We start from the raw sequence: 21,465 nt of genomic DNA on the forward strand, positions 1-21,465 counted from the left end.
CCATTTGTTTCACCCAGTTATTGCATACTGTCTAATATATAGACTGTGAGCCCTCTGGGGCAGGGACTGCAATCTTGATTTGTCTGCCCGGTGCCTAGCAATTCCAATTCTTGACTGGAGTACCTACGTGCTACTATAATAGAAATGATAATGACTGGAAATTGAACCCAGATCTCCTGAGTAGTTAAGGCACCAGACTGGGACAAGACCATCAAAGATTATTTTCAAATTGTGTCTATAAATGTGGCTATCACTAAACATATTTTATACAATATGAATTATAAATCTTATGACGATAAGATATAGGAATTGTCTTGGTACCAGTCAGTAATGTCACTTTCCAGCTTGTCTGCTAACCCAAAGGGTTTGAGCACTGCAGAATGGAAACACTGCCTGAATTCTCCTTTGACTCCAAGAGAAAACATTTTGCATTCAACCTAATGTATGTTTCATGTCTGTGACTTTAAATCATGTCACAATAACCTGTGCTCTGTCAGGATGTATTCGGTTACACAAGATGCATTTAAAAACCAGAATTACTAAAAAGCCCCATAGTCTTCTGCAACTCGGTGTCAAAAAAAAAGAAAAGAAAACCCGACAGTACCTCGTAACATAGCATAGCAGATGGAGTGAGGACATTCATCCTAGTTTTGAGCCAATTTTAGACTAGTAGTCCCTTGTGCAATGCCAAACGGCCCTGATGAAAGAAGGTAGCTGCTACAGGAGCGGGTGGTGAAGAGAGCCTGTGTGCATTGAGGGGGGGTGCAGCAGGAGGTATGGGTGGCAGAATACCCATCTCTTCAGTGGATTACATCATTTATTGAAATATTCTGTACAAATCTGTTTACGAAGCCACAGTCAGAGGTTGCAGATTTACATCATCTTTGAACTGTTGCGTAAGCAGGGTGCAGATCATAGAAGATGTGACTCCTATCCTTTTCATATATGGCAGAGAAAAGGTTTTCTTTCAGGGTTGCAGGGTTTTTTTAATGAAAATTATCCACAGTATTTTCCTCCTCCATGCACAATCAGCCCACAGTAATCTTTTAAAAAATGTTCCTTGCACTGCATTTTGAAATAACAAACGCCACACGCAGGACCAGATTCACTCCTGCTCAAAGATCTGCTAAGTAAAAGGGACAGCTGGTTTTTAGTCCCCTGACTTTCAAGCTGGCCCAGCCTCAAGGCTGCTTTAATTTATGACTGCTGGCTCTGATCCCCTAGGGGAATCTGCAGAGCAGAGTTGTGATTTGCCCTCGCTTTCCTTCATACACTCCCACGCCCATACTGGGGTGGGAGGCAGTTGCCATAGGAGCCAGCTATACCACCTGAGAGTCCCCTATCCTGATGGCAGAAATTCTTAGTTGGGCAGCTGTGGCAAAATTCCAATCTGTTTGCACGACTCAGTCTGACCCATGATATACTGTCTTGCAGCCAGAGGTACGAGGTCAGTACAAGTCTGTGGTAGTTGTCATGAAAAAGGCACAGTACCTGATTCTGAACTCCCACCAGTTTTAGCCAGGGTCATTCCACTAACTTCTGTAGACCTACTCCTCATTTACATTGAGGAGAGCATCAGTCCCAGACCTTCCTCTGGGCGAGTTGTGCAGTGAGGTGATCACCACTGTACCTAGCCATACATTATCTCATAAGATGGTATGATATAAATTAAACCTGGCTGTGCCTACCTTCATAATAGATATATATTTTGTTGTTGTTGTGACTGAACGCTTTGCTCATGGCTTAGATTTATTCCACCTAATGTGATTAGCACAAAGTGATGTAAAAATTCAGATAACTCCAGTCAGGGAAGTACATATTGAGCCTCCCATAGGGTCTATGTTTGATACCCCCCATTCCTCTTCTACCCATGTGTTGATTAAATAAGAGAAATGCCAATTGGCTGATGCTGTAACATCATTTCTGGAAATGTTGGATTTTAAAGTGAGTCTTTGACTGCCGCTTCACTGAAGGTATGTGAGTAGTTTAGACTAGAGAGCATCAACATGCAATGAGTATTTTAAGACCTATGTAACTTCGATAAACTCTTAATGTTTCTGTGAAGGTCATCATGATACATTCCATGCATATAAATCAGCGACAGTCATTCCAGAGTGAATTTACTGCTCAGAAAAGGTGCCAGCATGGCAGGTCTGAACAACAATTTATCTGCTGGACAGTTGAAACAGCAGTGCAAGCTTTCCTATGCTGTTCCATCAACAAGTCTCAGCCATGATCTGGAGGGACCACTTCTAAGGGGTATCAGGAAGAGTAATGCAGTTCCATGTCTATTCAGTAATTTGGCTCTGTAGTGACACTTCCAAAAAAGGTACCAATTGGTGACATTTGTAATGGTGGTTTTTATTATGTGGATGTTTGCCTGCTAGCAACATGACTGACACCAGCAAACTCAATCCAACTGTTAATCTAATTTTCAGGTCTGGTCTACACTAGAAAATTAGGTTGGCATAACTATGTCGCTCAGGGGTGTGAAAAATCTACACCCGTGAGGAGTGTACTAAACTAAATTCCCATGTAGACAGCACTTGGGGAGGTTGATTACCTACTGTGACATTCCCCTGGTGTTATCTGGATTGGTGATCTGCTAGGTCGCTCCAATCCTCGACTCTGGGAGCCAGACTTAACCTGCTCCACTGTGAGAACCCCCACTCCCGGACTGTTCATGCACAGCCTCTGGCATGTAAACTGCTCCCAGCTATGTGAGTGAGCACATTTGGCCAGCCGGTGGTTGGATCGTGCAACCAAATGACACTAGCCAATATCTCCGGTCCCAGACACAACCCTAGGAACCTCCGTATTGCAGTGTCCAGTTCTGCCTGCTGGACATTGCAAGCTTATATGAGTTCGTCAGTTTAACAAAGAAATTGATATGTACCAGATTTGTTATCTCAAGGGGAGTCTCTGACACACTTCAAACCAAACGCACTGCTTCAGGTAGAATAAACAAACACATTTATTAACTACAAAAGATAGATTTTAAGTGATTCTAAGTCAAAGCACAAGTCAGATTTGGTCAAATGAAATAAAAGCAAAATGCATTCTAAGCTGATCTTAACATTTTCAGTGCCCTTACAAACTTAGATGAGTCTCACCACAGACTGGCGGGTTGTCCTTCAGCCAGACTCTCCCCTTTGATCAGCGCTTCAGACGCTTGGTGGTGGTGTCTGTAGATGGAGGTGGAAGAGAGAGAGGAAGAGCCTGGCAAACGTCTCTCCCTTTTATCATGTTCTTTCTTCCCCCTTGGCTTTGCCCTCCCCCTCTTTAGAGTCAAGTGAGCATTACTTCACTGAAGTCCCAAACTGACCAAGGGAAGGGAGGTGACTCACTTGAGAGTCCAACAGATCCTTTGTTGTTGCCTAGGCCAATGTCCTTTTTTCCTGTGAGGCTGCGCTGGGTTTGTCCCATACATGCCCTGATGAGGTGTGAACTGCCCCTCTGCTCCTGGAGGGTTTTGCTTGGGCTTGTTTTAAGCCATGAGGACACGTTTTCAGCCTCATAACTATCAGGGCCGGCACCAGCCCAGCAAGCAGGTGCTTGGGGCGGCCAAGGGGAAGGGGCAGCATGTCGGGCTCTTTGGAGGGAAGGACCTGCCGCCGAAGAAGAAAGCGGCGCAGTGGAGCTGCCACCGATCGCGATTGAGGCTTTTTTTTTTTTTTTTTCCCCGCCACTTGGGGTGGCAAAAACCCTGAAGCAGGCCCTGATTACTATATACATGAAATTACAACCTATAACATTACTGTAACTAACAACAATGCTCAGTGCATCATGAGCCTTCCAAAGGCACCTGACATGATAAACTTTGCACTGGATACCACACAACTGTATTATAAGGATGAACATGGGGGTACAAGGGTGTTTCCCCGAGATACAGAGTGTCACACCTACACCGATGGGAGAATACCTCTCATCAGTGTAGGTCATGTCTACACTAAAGCACTGCAGCAGCACAGCTGTGCCGCTGTAGTGTTTTTTACGTGTAGACAAGCCCTCGGAAACTACCTGAGATTCTGCTGCTGACCTAGAGGAGAAAAGCTCCGTATTGTATTACCAATCCCCTCTCCAGTCACCAGTGACAATTTAATAAAAACCTGAATGTCTGATTCATTAAGTTAGATATTTAATCAACAGGATTGTTATAAAATATATCCTCCTTTGTAGTTCAGAGAGCTGGAAATGAAAAGGCCAGTGTAAACTGAATGCAAAAATCTACATGCACATCATGCTGCTGCTTAATTCTCATTCACCTAGAAAATTGGACACACACAGCATTAGCTTCAAAAGAATCCTGGAAATGTTTTGGTCTTTTTCTGCACCATCATGCTGATGGACTGGATGGAAGAAAGCAAATCCTGGCTGTTTGCCACAAAATGATGTACATTACTTTTCAGATGTTGACTTGTATAACAAGTGAGGCATGAAACAAAAGCATGATGCCCAGAATAGTGGCAGTGAATATTTTATCTTACTGACAAAAGCAACAAGAGGCTGCATCCTTAAAGCATAGGCTGTGTTGACAATGCACCCTTACTATGACAATAATGGTATTTGCAATCCCAGCTGCATTAAAGTCCATGAGATAAGGCACCAGTTTCACAGGATGCAAGTTGCTATGAGATGCCGTACTTTACTCTTTTTAGGGTCTTAATTCCTTCTGGACTAGTGAAGTTTCCCATAGCAGCCTGGCTAGGATGGAGCTGTAGTGCCATGTTCGTGCCAACTAACGTATCAGTTAGTTGTGTTGTGTTAAAATTTGTTACCCTACTGTGGCTCCTGCTGAGACAGACCACCAGGCAGAGGAATGCTATGGGGCATCTAACAAACCAGTCGGACAGTCTACGTCCTCCAAAATCAGCAAGATAGGACGTGAAGAGAGTGGCATATAAATCTTTTCCCTCTGAGGAATTTTTTAATAAAATAAAATATTCTTTGGGTTCAGGCCTCAAACAGTTTCTCTTGCAAATTGGGAGGCATCTGACAAACAGAAACATTTAATCACTTTCACTAGAAAATACTTTAGTTCTGTGAAATTTAGAGAAAGGAAAGTACAGGTTGTTGTGTAGTTCTAGCAATTTACTCTGTCTTATTTGACCTAAAATGAAACTGACATCATACAGAGCATTTATCTACTCTACTTAGTTTGTCCACATATTTTTGCAGAGGACTAAATACTGAAAATCAGTGGGAGTTGGGTATGTAACTTTGGAAAATCCCACCCTATGCTTGTTGGAATTCTATGTAGAGGGAAATCCAATTTCTGTAATTTTGGCTGTAGAGCCTACAGAAGCTTCTATGACAGGTTTATCTGAAGGTTACATCAGACTTCAGAGGCAGACAAATTTCTCTTGTAGAGTTCTGATTTAGGATGTAGGCAATGCCTCTGTTGTTATAGTTAATATGTCATGGCACCTCATATTCTTCTTTCCCCTAGTCCCAGTAATGTATATAGAATGTGACCCATATTAGTGATGCAGGCATGACTCAATTAACCATAAATGAAGAGAACAGTAATGGTGTGACGCATGCCTTCAACTAACAAGCATTTGTCATTTGCTGCTGGAGTGTCTTTTGGCTTAATTTATGTAAGGATTGATTGAGGCCAAACGAAAGAAGAGCTACTGTGATTTTGTCTTTGACTATATAATAATACCTAGTTCTTATATCGCACTTTTCATCACTAGATGTCAAAGCGCTTTATGAAGGTCAGTGCCATTATCCCATTTTACAGATGGGGAATTTGAGGTGCAGAAAGGTGACGTGATTTGCCCAAGATCACCCAGCGGGCCAGTAGCAGAGCTAGGAATAGAACCCAGGTCGCCTGAGTCCCAGTCTGATGCTCTAACTATTAGAACCCTCATATTCAGTTCTTTTTCCAGCACACATGAATAGGAAACCAGATGAGATGGAAAGTGAATTGGAACGCGTTACTTTCACCGCAGTTGTTGAATTCCCACCTCACTCTCACCATCCTGCCATAAGTGCTGTTAAACTATCCCTCATTCTGTAGCTTTTTCTCTGCTCGTCTACCTAGTTATAGAGGCATTTCTTCCAAATAAAATTGCTCCCCACCTCTAGTCCACTTCCAGTCCAGATCTCCTGTTTGGAGGCCCAAAGCTCCAACGCTTGTTTATTTTCCTTCCTTACTTACAAAGGCCTTTATACAGCCCAGGAGGCTTTGAGTGTTCCCCTGCTATAATTCCAGAGTACCTGAGACTATAACACTGCTTCAAGAGGAAAATGGGTGGAGAACAGAGAGGCTCAGAGCTCTCAAGACAAGTGGTACTGAGAGCCGAATAACTGGCAGCAGATGCTGAATCAATAAGCTTAAGAGATTTGAGGACAGTGGTGCAAGAAACAGTGGTTCTGTTTAGGGGGTGAAGGTGAGGTGTAAACTCAAGCCTGGAGCTGCAAATGATGCCCCTGATGCATTCAGAACAGCAGCAGATTAAGCTCTTCTGCCCTGGTCCATAACAAAGAAAGGCTTTCCAACCAGAGACTTCCCCCTCAGGGCAAGAAGTTAGAAACTTGTCCCCACTTCTTGTAGGTTGCTTAGGGAATTGGGGTGAAATCCTGGCCCTATTGAAGCCAGTGGCAAAACTCCCCTTGACATCCACAGACAGAATTTCATGTCTGGTGTTTAGATCAAAAATGCCAGTCAGGAAGAGCAGTTGTCACTTGCTTCTCTGATTCCTCAATTTACATGATTGAAATTTGTTGCTGCACTAGCCAGAACTAACATATGGTCCCCAGTGCTCCAGTCCAGCTTGATTTTTGTTAAGCAAATTTCAGTTGGACTCCTCACAGAGTAACAGCTATTGTGCAACTATGCAACGTCATCTGGTCCCAAGTTAGCACAGCAAGTGGGTCCTCTCTTTACAAGCTACTTCCAGCCCCACTTCATTCTTAGATTTCAGTCTCCAACTATCTCCAGCTGTGACTGCTGCTGACTAACGAGTCTCCTTTGGAACTCTGACAGGTCAGAACATTCCACCTTTCAAAGATGCAGTAACCACATCTATCACTGCAGTTCTTGAATTTCCATACACCACACTCTGGAGCACTGCTGATTTGGTTATCGCAAATTATAAGAATCAAAATATGACCCTCTTAAAGATTGTTTTCATACAGTATGATAGCTACACAAACTGCACACCATATGTGAACTGTGTAAGCCAGTGTAGTGAGGAGCAGCTGGGCCCCTCTTACTTCTGCCTCTGTTGCCCTCACAAACCACTCAGGGACGCCTCCAGTTGATGCAATCACCAGTGCACTTTATGTGTAGCTATTTCCCATCACCACCTTACAATCTATAAACAGGTTTGTTTCTCAGCCAGGCTTTACAAGCAGCAGACCAGAGCCGCCTGGCTGGCCAACTAGCCTGCCTGTTTCTCTCTCTCTCTTTTTCTTTTTCTCTTTTTCCTCCCACCCACAGCCCTTTTATAGCCCCTAGCTAATTAAGCTGGCAGCTGTTGCTAGTTGCCAGGCAGGCACAGGCCTATTCAGCCAGCTCCAATCTACTTCCCTTAATTGGGGCTGGCGTGGCAGAGGGCTGGTTAAGCACTCCTTACCCAGGACCCTGTCACAGCCATGTTAACTGAAAAGTATTTGAACCATATCAGTAAAGGAGCACTGATTGTGAAAGAGGTTTGCACTCTCACCACTGGATAATTCCATAGTAGATGCATCCCCTGGATTTGTCAGAATAAAGAAAACGTCTTTCAACGAAGCCCTATCTGATAACCTTTTAGACTCCCAGGTCAATGGTGATTTCTATTTTAACATGCTTCCACACAAACTCTTCCCCCCCTGCCCCTTCATGGACTGGCTGGGGCATTGCTCCTCCTCTAGAAAGGAGCAGGTCACAATGATGATGCATTACTCATACTCCCTTTTGGTCATCACTTGGAGCTTCATAGTAGGCTCCAGAGGCATGGACCCAGCTGTCTATTTGATTGCTGTGAGGAGTGGGTCCTAAAAGACTCATCCTAAAATGCAAACAAAATTTTAAAAACTCTAGAGAAAACATTGTTGTGGAATTGTTTTTCTCTACTGGAGCCCTAATTGTCATTTTTTAATTTCCTTTTGCAGATTGGCCACTTGTCTCCACTTTATAATCGCTTTCTCTGAGTAGATCGGATACCTCCATGAACGTAACAAATGTATCAGGAAATGGCATTGCTCACTGGGAATGCAGATCCCAAGTTCACTTCGTATTCCTACAACAATTTGGAAAACCTGTGCGAGGTGCAGACCAAGAAAGGGTTCTTCTATAAAAAAGCCAAGCTTCTTCACCCTGGGGAAGACTTGTGCTGCTTGGCCCATCTAGAGGACCGAACCAGGCATGTGATCATCAATGTAGGTGGCATTAAATACAGGATTCCATGGACCACACTGGAGAACTGCCCTTTGACCAGGCTTGGAAAACTAAAATCTTGTAACAACTATGATGAGATCATGGACATCTGTGATGATTATGATGTCAGCTGCAATGAGTTTTTTTTCGACCGTAACCCTTGTGCCTTCAGGACCATCATGACTTTCCTGACAGCTGGGAAGCTGAGGCTTCTAAGGGAGATGTGTGCCCTCTCTTTCCAAGAGGAGCTGGTGTATTGGGGGATAGAAGAGGAACACCTGGAGTGGTGCTGTAAGAAAAGATTACGACAGAAGGAGGAGGAGGCAGCCGAGGCCACGCTGTATGAGAGGGAAATGATGGTTAATGAAACTCCGCAATGTGCCTTCCAGGACAATAGCCGTTTGGGTTTGTGCATGAGAAAGCTCAGGGATATGGTGGAGAACCCTCACTCGGGGATCCCAGGAAAGATCTTTGCTTGTATATCAGTCTCCTTTGTGGCCATCACTGCAGTGAGTCTCTGTATAAGCACCATGCCAGATCTCCGAGAAGAGGAAGAGCGGGTGAGTGCAGCCTTCAATGGCAACTCTTACACTATACTTTATCAACAGCAAAACACACTAAGTAAGCTATTTTGTCTTGTCTCATCTGGAAAGATCAAGGACAAAGTCATTCAGACATTGTCTACAGTATTTATGATGTGGAGTGCAGTCCGGTGTAGGAGACCATTGTTTTATTGTTAGTCTAGCTGAGGCAATCAAAATCCTCTGCTTTGTCGATGGCGATTTGCCAGTTTACATCAATACAGAACTTTCTCCCAGAATGCATGCATGCCACCACCACAAAACAAATGCCAGAATAACAATTATTTGTTCTCTCATCATTATACAAATGAACCTTGCTTCAGGTTCACTATTTTGACGTTGGATTATTAACTATGTCTGTCTCTAGATTGTCAGTTCTGCCTTTTCCTAAAAAGTACTTTAAATATTTTGCTTTTATAAATTATTAACAACTCTTTGTAAGAAACTTATCTGAAAAAATATTCTCCTGGAGGAGGAGGAGGAGAAGGGTGCAGGGGAGCTGAGGCAGCCCCTGGACAAGAGAAACAGAACATACCCTTATGTGCCCTAATTTTCAAATGTGCTGAGCATTCATAGTGCCAATTGATGCTAGCAGGAGTTGTGGGTGCCCTGCACCTTTGAAAATCAATCACTTTATTTATTCTTCATTTTCAGTTCAGTTCCTTAGGGTCCAGTCTCTTACTCATGTGGGTAGTCCAGATTTCTGGGGTTAGTCCCATTAAAGTCAGTGAGAGTTTTGCTTGAAGATTGCAGGATGCAGCCTTTAATTTTTACATTGAAATGAGTGAAAACAAAAGATTGAATGGGATGAGGGAGCATTGCAGGTGAGGGGTTGAAAATGGGGGAGAAGCTTCGGAAAAGTTCTCTTGTCTCTGAGGCTTTGGACAGAGCATGATTAGAGTGTAAGTGGATGGATATTTTACTCACAACTAAACAAGCCACTTAATGTTTGTGCTTGTTTTCCAGCCCAGTGGTCATTTAACACAAACCTGACCAGTCACCTGTTTCAACAGCACTTCATCCAGTCAGGCTCTGCCAGCGTAAACATACTTCTGTACCAAGCTCTCCTTATGGTAAAAATCTCCAGAAACCACTTCTTCTCCTAGCGCCCTATCCTACAGGGTGCAGGGTGCCCTCAGCTCCCCCGAAACTCCAGAGAGTTCTGTGCTGTGTTTTTATGAGTACTTCGTACATAATTAAAATCTACCCTCTCCTGGTATGTTATGCACAGGACATTATCAGGTAGCCATGTTTATCAGAGGTGTTGAATTTAGAGTCAGACCCATGGAACAATAATACTTCATGCTAAGAAAAACTAAGCAAAACATCTGGCCTGGTTTTTTTAATTATTGTTTAGTTACAATGATCTTGTTTTACAAGCTTTTTATCTCCTAAAATGAACATTTTAGGATAGTAGCTAAAGCCACATTGTTCTGATAGTCAAAGAAAACAAATCATAGTTTCAAAAGCCAGTAGCTGCCAGAAAACTGAACTTCCTTAATTCGTATTTTAGATACAGCTTGTGGAACTGAAAAACTCAGTACCTTTAAATAAGCAAATTCAAACAAAATCTACTAAAAATGGCCTGGAACAAATAGTTAACCACTAGCCACTATTGTCTGCAGGGTGCTCTAGATTTTGAGAGAGAGTTTCTACCGCAAATTGATGCAGGATGAATCCAGCTTCCTGGGAAAGCCCTGTCTATGCTACTACTAAACAAAATGGGTTTGAACTTAACAGTAGTCTGCAGAATAATGCTCAGGACTAGTCTTGTAGCAAGGCTGGGAATGGCTAGCTTGTTAGGGCTTGGCAGGACCAGTAGGAAACACTGTGCCAAGATTGAGGCAATAGGGACAAGTGGGGTAGGTTAGGGCTCTTAGAAGAAAAGAGCCCCAAACTGACCTTTTTTCCCTTTTTTCCTCTGCCTGTCCTCCCACTAATAACACTTCTGCAGCACCTTGTAATCAAACATCTCATAGCACATTTCAAAGGTGGATATCCGCTCCTTTTAATAGATGGGAGAAACTGAGGCATGGAGAAGTTAAGTGAGTTGACTAAGGTCACACAATGGGTGGTCAGAGTTGAGAATATAACCTGGGAATCTTGACTGCCAGTCTCTTATTTCTAATCTACAGGAAATACTGCTTCCCTTGAGTGCAATAAAGGTGTGACACAGGGGAGTGCCGGTAACAGATTGATCTTTTCCTGTTCCTAGTTACCTGTTGTGAGTAAGGGTTATAAAAAATCATACCCCTGTGATTGTTACATGGCAGGAATTGGTCTCCACTCCTACAATGAGGAAGAGCTGTTACAGAGAGTGGGGTGCCTGGTTGAAAGGCATTTGTTGGGGAGCATGAAGTTTTCAGCAATGTTACATAGATGTAACATACTTGACTTTTATAGGGCATTTGACTGAGGTACTGCACAACATTCCAATGATAAAACTAGCCATATACAATATCAGTACAGCACACATTAAATGGCTTAAGAATTGACCAACTGATGCATGTCAACAACTCACCAGCAATGGGAAATCCTCACCGAATGGGGCTGTTTTTAATGGGGTTTCACAGAGATTGATCCTAGGCCTTATGCTTAGGGTTACCATACGTCTGGTTTTTCCCGGACATGTCCGGCTTTTCGGTAATCAAACCCCCGTCCGGCGGGAATTGCCAAAAAGCCGAACATGTCCGGGAAAAATACCAGCCGGGCACTTCCTCTCCCGCGGCTGCTCTGCTCCTCCCCTGACTCAGACTTTGGCTCTGTTTAAGAGCCAAGCTGCCCGAGCCAGCGCTACCGGCTTCGGGCAGCCCCCGTGCCTCCGGACCCTGCGCCGCCGGAGCAGAGCAGCTGGATCTGGGGAGAAAAATGTGTCTACATCTCTTCCAGACAGGGAATAAACAAACACTAAATATTCTTTCAAGGACATGCTGTACTCTGTGACTCAAGCTATCTGGCTGGAATTATTATTGTTGTATTTATATGTTGGAGATATCGAGACAGGTACTCTGATTCACAATGCAGCAGTCTTATTCCTGAGTGGATGAACTCTGAGAGGGAAAGGTTTATCCCACCAAGAGAACCCTCTTCCTGCTGATAAATCATTCATTCATCCTATTACTGCTTCGGGGAAAAAGGAAGAAACTGATAACGGAAAACACATGGTTGAGCATATTTACTTAGAACCTGATCCTCCACGCTCCATAACACCTCAGTGGTATCCCATGGAAGTCAATGTAACTTCTCACAGATGCAGGATCAGAGCCTTAGAAATCAAAAGTAATTATCATCTGTGCAGGCTCAGTTGAACAGATGGGATTATTTTGGAGAGTTATTCCATTAATTGGATGCCAGCACACTTTTAAGAAAAATATGCAAAAATAATCATTCCTAATTTTTGCTGCATCTTTCAGATGAGCTCTAGATGACCGTAGCAATCCCTTGTGGTTCAGCAGAGGGGTAGATAGCATTGGCTTGCTATTATCACACTTAATTTTTTTTTCTTAGTAAGGGTCAGATTCTGCCACCCTTATTCATGCTGAATAGTACCTTCCACTGCAAATAGTTCCATTGACTTCAGATACTGCTCAGTTATCAAAAAGGGTGGCAGATTACTAGCTTACTTTTTACCTCCAGTTACTAATCTTGACTTACACTAGGACACTTACTATCTTTTCCAGATTTTTCAAGTTAGTCTTTATGTGTTGGAAAAAACCCACCAATAATATACATAATGATCACTCCTGAAATGTTTAGGAAAAAGAGAGATTTCAATTATTCAAAGAAAAGAAAACTAGAAAGAGAATCAAGTAAATCTGCTTAAAGTGACAGTGGGCTATTTAATTTAAAGTACTGTAGTCTATTGGAAAACTTCTACACAAGGCCTGTGCTTAACTAAAGGGAAAAAACTTCTTAAGGAAAATGTACTTCTGAGTCAAATAACAGCAGTAACCCTCAGACAGCGAGTTCTTTCAAGACAACTATGCAATGTATCTCCAAGATACAAAAATAGTCAGAGGCATATGATATCTTTATGGCATTGTAGGCATATAATATCCTTAAGCCAATTTATTAACATACTAAAGTAGTGGCAAGAATAGAGCCACTCAACGCATGAGGTTAATATGTCAGAGAACTCTTTAAATGATCATTAATGCACCAAAGCAAAAGCAATGCTGAGAAACCAAGGGTATGAAGAGAAACAATCAAATACCATTGGATTGCCACACTAGGCCTGTTCTTTTGTTCTTGGTGAGGAGCCTTAAGACATAAAAACAGCCTCTCCTATATAAAGAGGGAAGCTTACTTCTTCTACAGGATATCTTTCCTTTGGGAAGAATAGTAGCAAAACACAGAGAGTTAACATTGGGCATATACACTTGTTTTCTCAAAGAGGAGACCCACTTGCATTTTGTATCCTTTGTCTGGGATGATCCGAAATAACAAGGGTTTATAGGTGGCTCAGTGAAAATTATACAGTAGTCAAGGGTTAGTACACTGGAGCAGCTGATTCATTCTAGGGCTATGGATACTACACTACAACTTAAGTCGACATAAGTTATGTCGCTCAAAGGTGTGAATTAATCACCCCCCTGAGCGACATTACTTATGCCGACTTAAGCACCGGTATGGACAGCACTATGTCGGAGGGAGAGCTTCTCCCGCCAACATAGCTACTGCTGCTCATGGGAGCTGGAGTAATTAAGCTGATGGGAGAGCTCTCTCCTTTTGCTTAGAGCGGCTGCACTAGTGGCCTTACAGCGGTGCAGCTGCAAACGCACTCTCTAGTGTAGCAATAGCCTAGGTGTCCCTGTGTGTTACCTGAACACCAGTTTCCATTTGAATCAAGTATTTTTGATATTTGCCATATCTCTTACCTGTTAAACAGCTGCTCTTCCTTTATCTTTCTATAATAAAAGGAAGTCATTTAAACTTAATCTAAGCCTTTTACAGTGTTCTTTCATAAAGTGTACGTTACTTAAAAAATTCTGAAGAACTGGTCTATAAAAGAACTCACACATTTGGAAGATTTTATTTCAGCTCTTTCAGGTTTGATGAATCAGTTGTGTAGACATATCACTGATTAGTCCCCTTAAATTAAATTACATCACATATATTCATATTGTACAACATATAAAACTCTCAGCATAGTGCAGAGGCATTTATATATTGGCTTTTCAATTGGTTTTGTTTGCCTTTTTGTTCTTTAGGGAGATTAGTTTGCATTTCTAAGAATACTGCTGCTAAAATAAGCAAAATATCAAGAATATCTAAAACATCATCTTTCAACATAACTAGATTTTCATTTCCCACTCCGGCATGAGGATTAAAGATGTCCCATGACCTCACACACACGCTGGGTAGGATTCTCTTCTCATGTTGGTTTAAGCCAGGGGATCTCCAGTGCAGTCACTTGAGTTACATCTGTATAAAAATGGCGGAGGAAAATCAGACCTATGCTTTCTTCTTCTCTACACTTGGTGATATCATGTGGAGCTGTTGTAATTAGAGAAATTCTAATAGGAAGTTACAGTTCAATAGCCTTGAATTGGAGACCGTGTTATAACAGAGAGACTCATAAATAATTTATATAAGAAGATTCCAGGATTATGTTACTCTGTGTCACTCCATAGCCTAAAATTTCTGTACAGCCAATGTGAAATGATGGAAACAGCTATAAGCATGGTTGAAAGCTCTTTTTGTTCGAAGTATCATCCGGTTCAGTCATCGCTGGGATTCACAGTCTGTTACCATCCCGTTTTTAAGTTCTCAGCTATTTTGACTTTTCAAATGTATACCCATTTGTGTGTACAGTAAGGCATGTATCTATGTCATGCCAAGAGTCCTAAACTATTGTGATATCAGAGGTAACTCAACCAATCCCCACCCTAACTCTACAGTTAGTTTGCATGCAACAATTTAATTGGTTGTATGAGGGAGACTGCTCAGATGGTGGATTACTTGGCTCAGCTCCGACACCCATGCAGGCTTTCAGCTACTAGTCAAGTTAATAATACCTTATACTGTACAGAGAGCTGAGACTGTTTAACCTTTTGGGTTTAATTTACACATACTGTATCCCCTACCCTCAGTGGTCGGGATTGGGAATAGATGTATTTTGTGAATGTGAATCAAATAATATGTGACCAGAAACCTTACTTCACAAAAGGTACCCAACAAAAAATTAATTTCAGATGTTAAGGCAGTTCCTGTATAACAACTGTTGTTGAATTGTTTAGATTTCTAAGCTATATTCTGCTGTACTTTAAATGGGTCAGAATTAGAACTATTCAGGACTGTTGAATGTCAGAAAGGCCAAGTATTTGTTGCACAAATAGTATTAGATTGTCTCATGAGCCTCACTATGTTAGGCTATTTTAGATCTAGAGCTCCTGTCATTTTTAGGTTAAACCCTTGATTTGTTTTAATGAAAAATAATGTAGAAAGATGAAATAGCAATTACCCTTGGCATTTTCTATCTCAAGGGAACACTCCACTTCAAACTCTTTATGAGGCCCTCTATTAATCTCTCTCTCTCTCTCTCTCTCTGATATACAACTGTTTTTCCTTGGCTCCCAGCTGCATTAAATCCCATTTTATTCATCACTATTAGATCAGCATCTCTTTGTGATACCTTGGTGCTGTGCTTTCATTAATGGGTGTCTTAATAAAAATGCCGTTCATTTTATTCATTTCTTTATCAAACAGCATGTTTTAGAAGTTGAGACACAGTGAAACTAACACTCACATTTAAAAAAAAATACCTTTACCCATATTACAAATATTGTCTACAGTGACTAGGCATGTAGAGTGGGATTTTAGACTTAATTCAATTCCCTTGTCTTGTTTGAAAATCCCAGCTGTATAGCACATTCATCACTGAGATATCTGAGTACAATAACACTGAGCTGTAATAACAAAATATTCTTTCAGATGAAATAATGGTTCAGTTTTAATTTACGTGTTACCATTCAGGTTGTTAGTTTGCTTTTTGTATTTCACTTGCCTTGGACAATTCAGTCCTATACTAGCTGGAAACAGGGAAGGGACCAAATGACCTGTTCTGTCTCTTCCATCTCTAATTGCTGTGACAATGAAACTGACTGGTCAGAGTCACTTTCACTTTCTAGTTCTGATGTGCTTGCTCAGTGAGGTTATTGCTCACAGTCCAGATGAATATTTTAATTTAACAAGTGCTCATTTTTTATAAAGTTCATGACAATATTTTTGTTCATATTATGTTTCTGTAAAACTTACATAAACTCCAATTTATGAGCCTGAAGCTCATTGACAGCATCCTTTAAATCCCAGCGTTTCTGTTCCTCAGACCTAGACCAAAGTTTGTCTTATTATTTCCTTTGGGCTTCCCCTATCTGTTTGGTTTAGCCATCTGTTGTCTATAGTCTTACACGTAGATTGTGAACTTTCTGTGGCACAGCCTGTCTCTCTGATATGTTTGTATAGAGCCTAGTACAATGGGGCCCTGGCCTCTGGGTATTACGGTAATACAAGTAATAAATAACAAGTTGTATTTTTGGTTGCTGTTCAGGTGCACGTGCACACAAAACTGACATTTCTGATTTGTCTGGTCTGACCAGCGTGGTTACTGAGTGAGGGAGAGCACAGATTTCTTTTTCTTCTGTCAAATGAGGCATCTCAGATTGTATAAGATGCATCTGTGACAGTGTACCCTATAAGGCTTTATGGGGAGGGGGTGCTTATAAATGTATGGATGACATAGCTGGAATATGTTTTGTGCTGCCTGTGCCATGTAACATATCTCCGTAAAGGTTCTGGTCTATTATATCTATTCATCCAATTTGTACATATATATCATTTTCTACTCGAGGTTAAGAATATGGGCTGTATGCTTGCTTGATTTCTAAGTAAGCTTTGTGAGGCATTTGGTCAGCTTCTTTAGGAAGGAATTCGCCAGGTTAAGTACCTGATCAGGAGACACTTAGGGAACAATGCATCTTGGAATGCTCCAATCCACATGAGAAGTCTTCCTGGAGACATGCAAGATGCCATGTGGACAATGGCATCGGCCTGCAAAGACTGAGTCATGCAGGGGCATGTGACTTGCCCAGGTGACTCCAAAACTCCATCCTGGAGCTGGACTTGGCATAGGAGGGAGGAGGGGGGTCTCCACCCACAAGAGAGAGTCTATTTAAACCTGTGGGAGACCCCTCCATTTTGTCTTCAGCTGGCTAAAGAAGGAGCCTCTCCACCCCCCCCAGGATACTTGAAGGAGACTGAAACAAAGGACAGTAACTGCAGGGGGTGGGAGTGATTGCTGGACCCAGGCTAAAAGGAGATTAGCCTGTAAAAGGGAGCACTCTGGAACTGGTGAGGAAATTATCTGTATTCAGTTTGATTAGGCATAGATTCGCGCATTTTATTTTATTTTGCTTGGTGACTTACTTTGTTCTGTCTGTTACTACTTTGAACCACTTAAATCCTACCGTCTGTATTTAATAAAATCACTTTTTATTTAGTAATTTACTCAGAGTATGTATTAATACCTGGGGGAGCAAACAACTGTGCATATCTCTCTATCAGTGTTATAGAGGGCGAACAATTTATGAGTTTGCCCTGCTTTATGCAGGGTAAAACGGATTTATCTGGGTTTAGACCCCATTGGGAGTTGGGCATCTGAGTGCTAAAGACAAGCACGCTACTGTGAGCTGTTTTCAGGTAAACTTGCAGCTTTGGAACAAGTGATTCAGACCCTGGATCTGTGTCTGGAGCCAAACAGGAGTGTCTGGCTCAGCAAGACAGGGAGCTGGAGTCCTGAGCTGGCAGGGAAAACAGAAGCAGGGGTAGTCTTTGCACATTGGGTGGCAGCTCCCAAGGGGGTTTCTGTGATCTAACCCGTCACAGTGGCGTAGTCGAGCAGGATCTGTGCACAGCTGATTGCTTTGAGATACTGGTAGTGATTTTAAGTGAGTTTTAAGTGTGGTGGCTGGAGAACAGACAAAGTGGTTACTGGTTTGTTATTTTCTGTTTGCTTATTTCGGGCAAGGGAAGTAGGGACAGAAAAGGAAGCTCTCTGTTAACTAAGAATCCCCTGAGCTGAGTGCATCTCAGTTTCAGTGAACTGCAGAGGGGTTGTGGCCCAGCACAAGAAAGCAGGACAATGAGTACTAGTGATCTCAGTTCCAGTGAACTGCAGAGTGGTTGTAGCCCAGCACGAGAAAGCAGGACAATGAGTACCAGTGACGCTGCTATTAAACTAAAGCTGGCCAGGTTGGAAGCAAAAGAGAGAGAAAGTGAACATAAGAGACGGCTGGAACTAAGACAATTAGAAATTAGTGCCATGGAGGCAGAACATGCAAGGGAAGAGGCTGCCCACAAGAGAGCTATGGAGGTCGAGGCAGCGAGAGCGGAGGCAGAGGCAGCTGCCCACGAGAGGGCTATGGAGGCCCAGAGGGAGGCCCGGAAGCATGAACTGGCTGTTATGGAGTCAAAGAGACGAAACCCTCCCCCTGCTGGCTCCACTTCCCCAAAAATCCATAAATGGGAGCGGCTATGTCCACAGTATGATGAGTCCAGCGATATTGCCGAATATTTCATCACCTTTGAGAGACTGTGCACCCTCCATGCCATCCCTGAAGATCAGAAGATGACCACATTGATAGCAAAATTGACTGGCAGAGCTCTGGACATATTCAATAAGATGCCTATTGATGATGCTTCAAACTATGGTAAATTTAAGGAACTGGTTTTGAAACAGTTTCAGGTTACACCTGAAACCTACAGGGTTAAATTCAGGAGCCTTAAGAGGGGATCTGGATTAAGTAATGTGGCTTATGCCAATGAAATGAGAGATTTGGTAGATAAATGGGTGCGGGGGAGAGGCATTACCAGCTTTGAAGGGATGTGTGATCTAGTTACTCAGGAACATTTCCTGAATATGTGCAGTGATGAGGTAAAACAGTATTTGTGGGACAAAAAGGTAAATGCAGTGGGTGAATTAGCTGAGTATGCTGACTCTTATGAACAAGCCCAAGCTGCAATCAAACACAAACCACTGGCAGAAGGGTATAAGGTTGGGGGAAAGCAGAATCACCGTTTTACCCCTGGGTCTGGGAAAAAAGAGGCTGGGCGGTCACCTCCCCATTCCCCTGGTACTCGACCCAAATTTCCTGTGCAAGCAGAGGAGCCCAAGAGGTGCTATCATTGTAAGTCCACTGAGCACCTGAGGAATAAGTGTCCCTTACTGAGTGAAGCTGCGGCTTCTCAGAGCCAGGCTGTGGCCTCTTTCCACACAGGATTTGTAAAGCTTGCTTCCACACAACCCAGCAATGAGCATATGCATGCTGTTAAATTGAATGGTCAAATGCTTCTTGGATTAAGGGACACGGGTGCTGAGATTTCTGTGGTCAGGAGGGACCTGATCCAAGAAAAGGATTTGTTGCCAGGTAAAATGGCAGAATTAGAGCTGGTCGGGGGTTACAAAGTCTTTGCACCTTTAGCTAAAGTACACATGCAAACTCGGGATTTGCAGGCTGAGCTGACTGTTGCAACGGTGGCACACAATTTTGCACCGTTTCTACTGGGGAATGATTTCTTTAGTGTGGCAGAATCTGTCCCAGGGTTGGTTAGCAGTGAGAAGGAATCTTGTGCTAAAAGCCCCAGAGGGGGGGGCGAAGTCACACGGACTGCTGGGGGAATAGGAGAGTGTCTCTTAGATTCCTCTGCAGCAGTAAAGGATGCAGCTTCGGGGGCAGGGCTGGTTGTGGCCAGTTCCTGTAGCCCTGGGTCTCAAGGGAAGTTCCAGAGGGGGGAGCTGGATGAAGCCAGCTCCTGTCCCGTAATCATCTCCCCGGGGGAGGGGGATGTACCACCTTGTAGCAAGGAGGCCACTACAGCCGCTGACTGCCAGGAAGTTGCAGGTCAGCAGGGGGCCGGGCCTGCCCTGGGGTGCACAGAGGCGTGTGTCCCAAAGGTGGAAGTTGGGGTCCTGGGGACTGCTGTGGTGGGAACAGGCCCCAAGGACCCTATAGCTGAGTGCCAGCCCAACCCGAGTGGAAGGGGAGGGATTTTGCTGGCCAGTGAGAGGTCTGTCGTAGCTGGTAGCTGTGAGTCCACAGCTGGGGCAGGATCACCTTCCCTTTCAGGGGACACAAGAGTGTCGGACCCAGAGGGGAGACCAAAGAGGGAAGCCCAGATGGAAGGTCAGGGGGGGCCAGAGAGTCCACCCACCTTTTGTGGGGAGGGGCTTTCCCAGGAGGAGGGTGAAAAGTCTGCATTCGAAATGCCAGCCCGCTCTCCTGTGGATCAGGTTTTAAGGGAAACCTGGGGGTCAGGTCTCCAGGATGAGGGGGTCTATCCAGCTGACCCATTGGAAACAGAAAGTGGGGTGCCCAAAGGGGTCCAGAGCACCCCAGGGAAAGCTGCTGTTCTTGCTACACTTGCAAGAGATAAAACTCTCTCTCCAAGACAGGGGGGGGAAAATCTCTTCATGGGAGGAACTTCACAAGGGAGTGGGGCCCAGCCCAGAGAAACTCCAGAGGGAGGGGCCGAGGACAAGTATGGTTGTAGTACACCCTTTCCTGGCCAAAGACCCAAGCACATGCCCGAACTAGAAGTCTTCCCCAAAGAGGCAGAGGAATCTGCATCAGAAGGTCTACCAGAGGGCACAGAGAACTGGGAAAACGCAATAGATGCTAAACAAGTCAAATTGAGTGAACAAAGCCTGTCCACTGTAGATTTGCTGTTAACCTTGTGTCTTTTGCTAATTCACCTATGGGATAAAACAAAAGAATTCACACTAGTGGTAAACCCTTTAAAGATGTGGAACATATCTGATTTGTGGAATAAGCTGTTATACATGCTGGGGATGGTGACAAGACAGCCCCACCAGCATGTTACTTTACAGCCCATACCTGTAAAAAGCAGCAAAAGCATAACAGGCCCATGCTGCTGTCTAGAAGGGGAAACTGAGGCACACCGCCTCATGGCATTGGTGGCTAAATGCCAAGATACCTCCACGTTAACGAGTATTGCTGCCTGCATTCTGTTAGCAATACTACATCCCTACCTGTTTGCAAGCATCTGGGGATCAGGAACCCCAAAACGGGCTAGAACCCCTAGGGGTGACATCATATGGTTTCAAGATACTGAAAGGGAGTGTGACCAGAAACAAACAGAAATTTTACAGGTACTGCCTCCGCCATGGACAGTGTCCAAGTCTCTGGCAGTAAGTTCAGGGGGAGGGTGTGACAGTGTACCCTATAAGGCTTTATGGGGAGGGGGTGCTTATAAATGTATGGATGACATAGCTGGAATATGTTTTGTGCTGCCTGTGCCATGTAACATATCTCCGTAAAGGTTCTGGTCTATTATATCTATTCATCCAATTTGTACATATATATCATTTTCTACTCGAGGTTAAGAATATGGGCTGTATGCTTGCTTGATTTCTAAGTAAGCTTTGTGAGGCATTTGGTCAGCTTCTTTAGGAAGGAATTCGCCAGGTTAAGTACCTGATCAGGAGACACTTAGGGA

General features: G+C 43.4%; 1 protein-coding gene across 1 annotated transcript in view; it reads left to right on the forward strand.

Moving 5' to 3' along the window:
- Nucleotides 1-21,465, forward strand: part of KCNG2 (potassium voltage-gated channel modifier subfamily G member 2) — an 80,041-nt gene that overhangs the window by 43,256 nt on the left and 15,320 nt on the right. The window contains exon 2 of the mRNA XM_054020055.1: nt 8,107-8,931. Within this exon, the coding sequence (XP_053876030.1) occupies nt 8,176-8,931 (756 nt within the window). The 5' untranslated portion in view covers nt 8,107-8,175. The remainder of the gene's footprint in view (nt 1-8,106; nt 8,932-21,465) is intronic.

The sequence above is a fragment of the Malaclemys terrapin genome, chromosome 2 (assembly GCF_027887155.1).
Source record: "Malaclemys terrapin pileata isolate rMalTer1 chromosome 2, rMalTer1.hap1, whole genome shotgun sequence".
NCBI classification, from domain to species: Eukaryota; Metazoa; Chordata; order Testudines; family Emydidae; genus Malaclemys; species Malaclemys terrapin.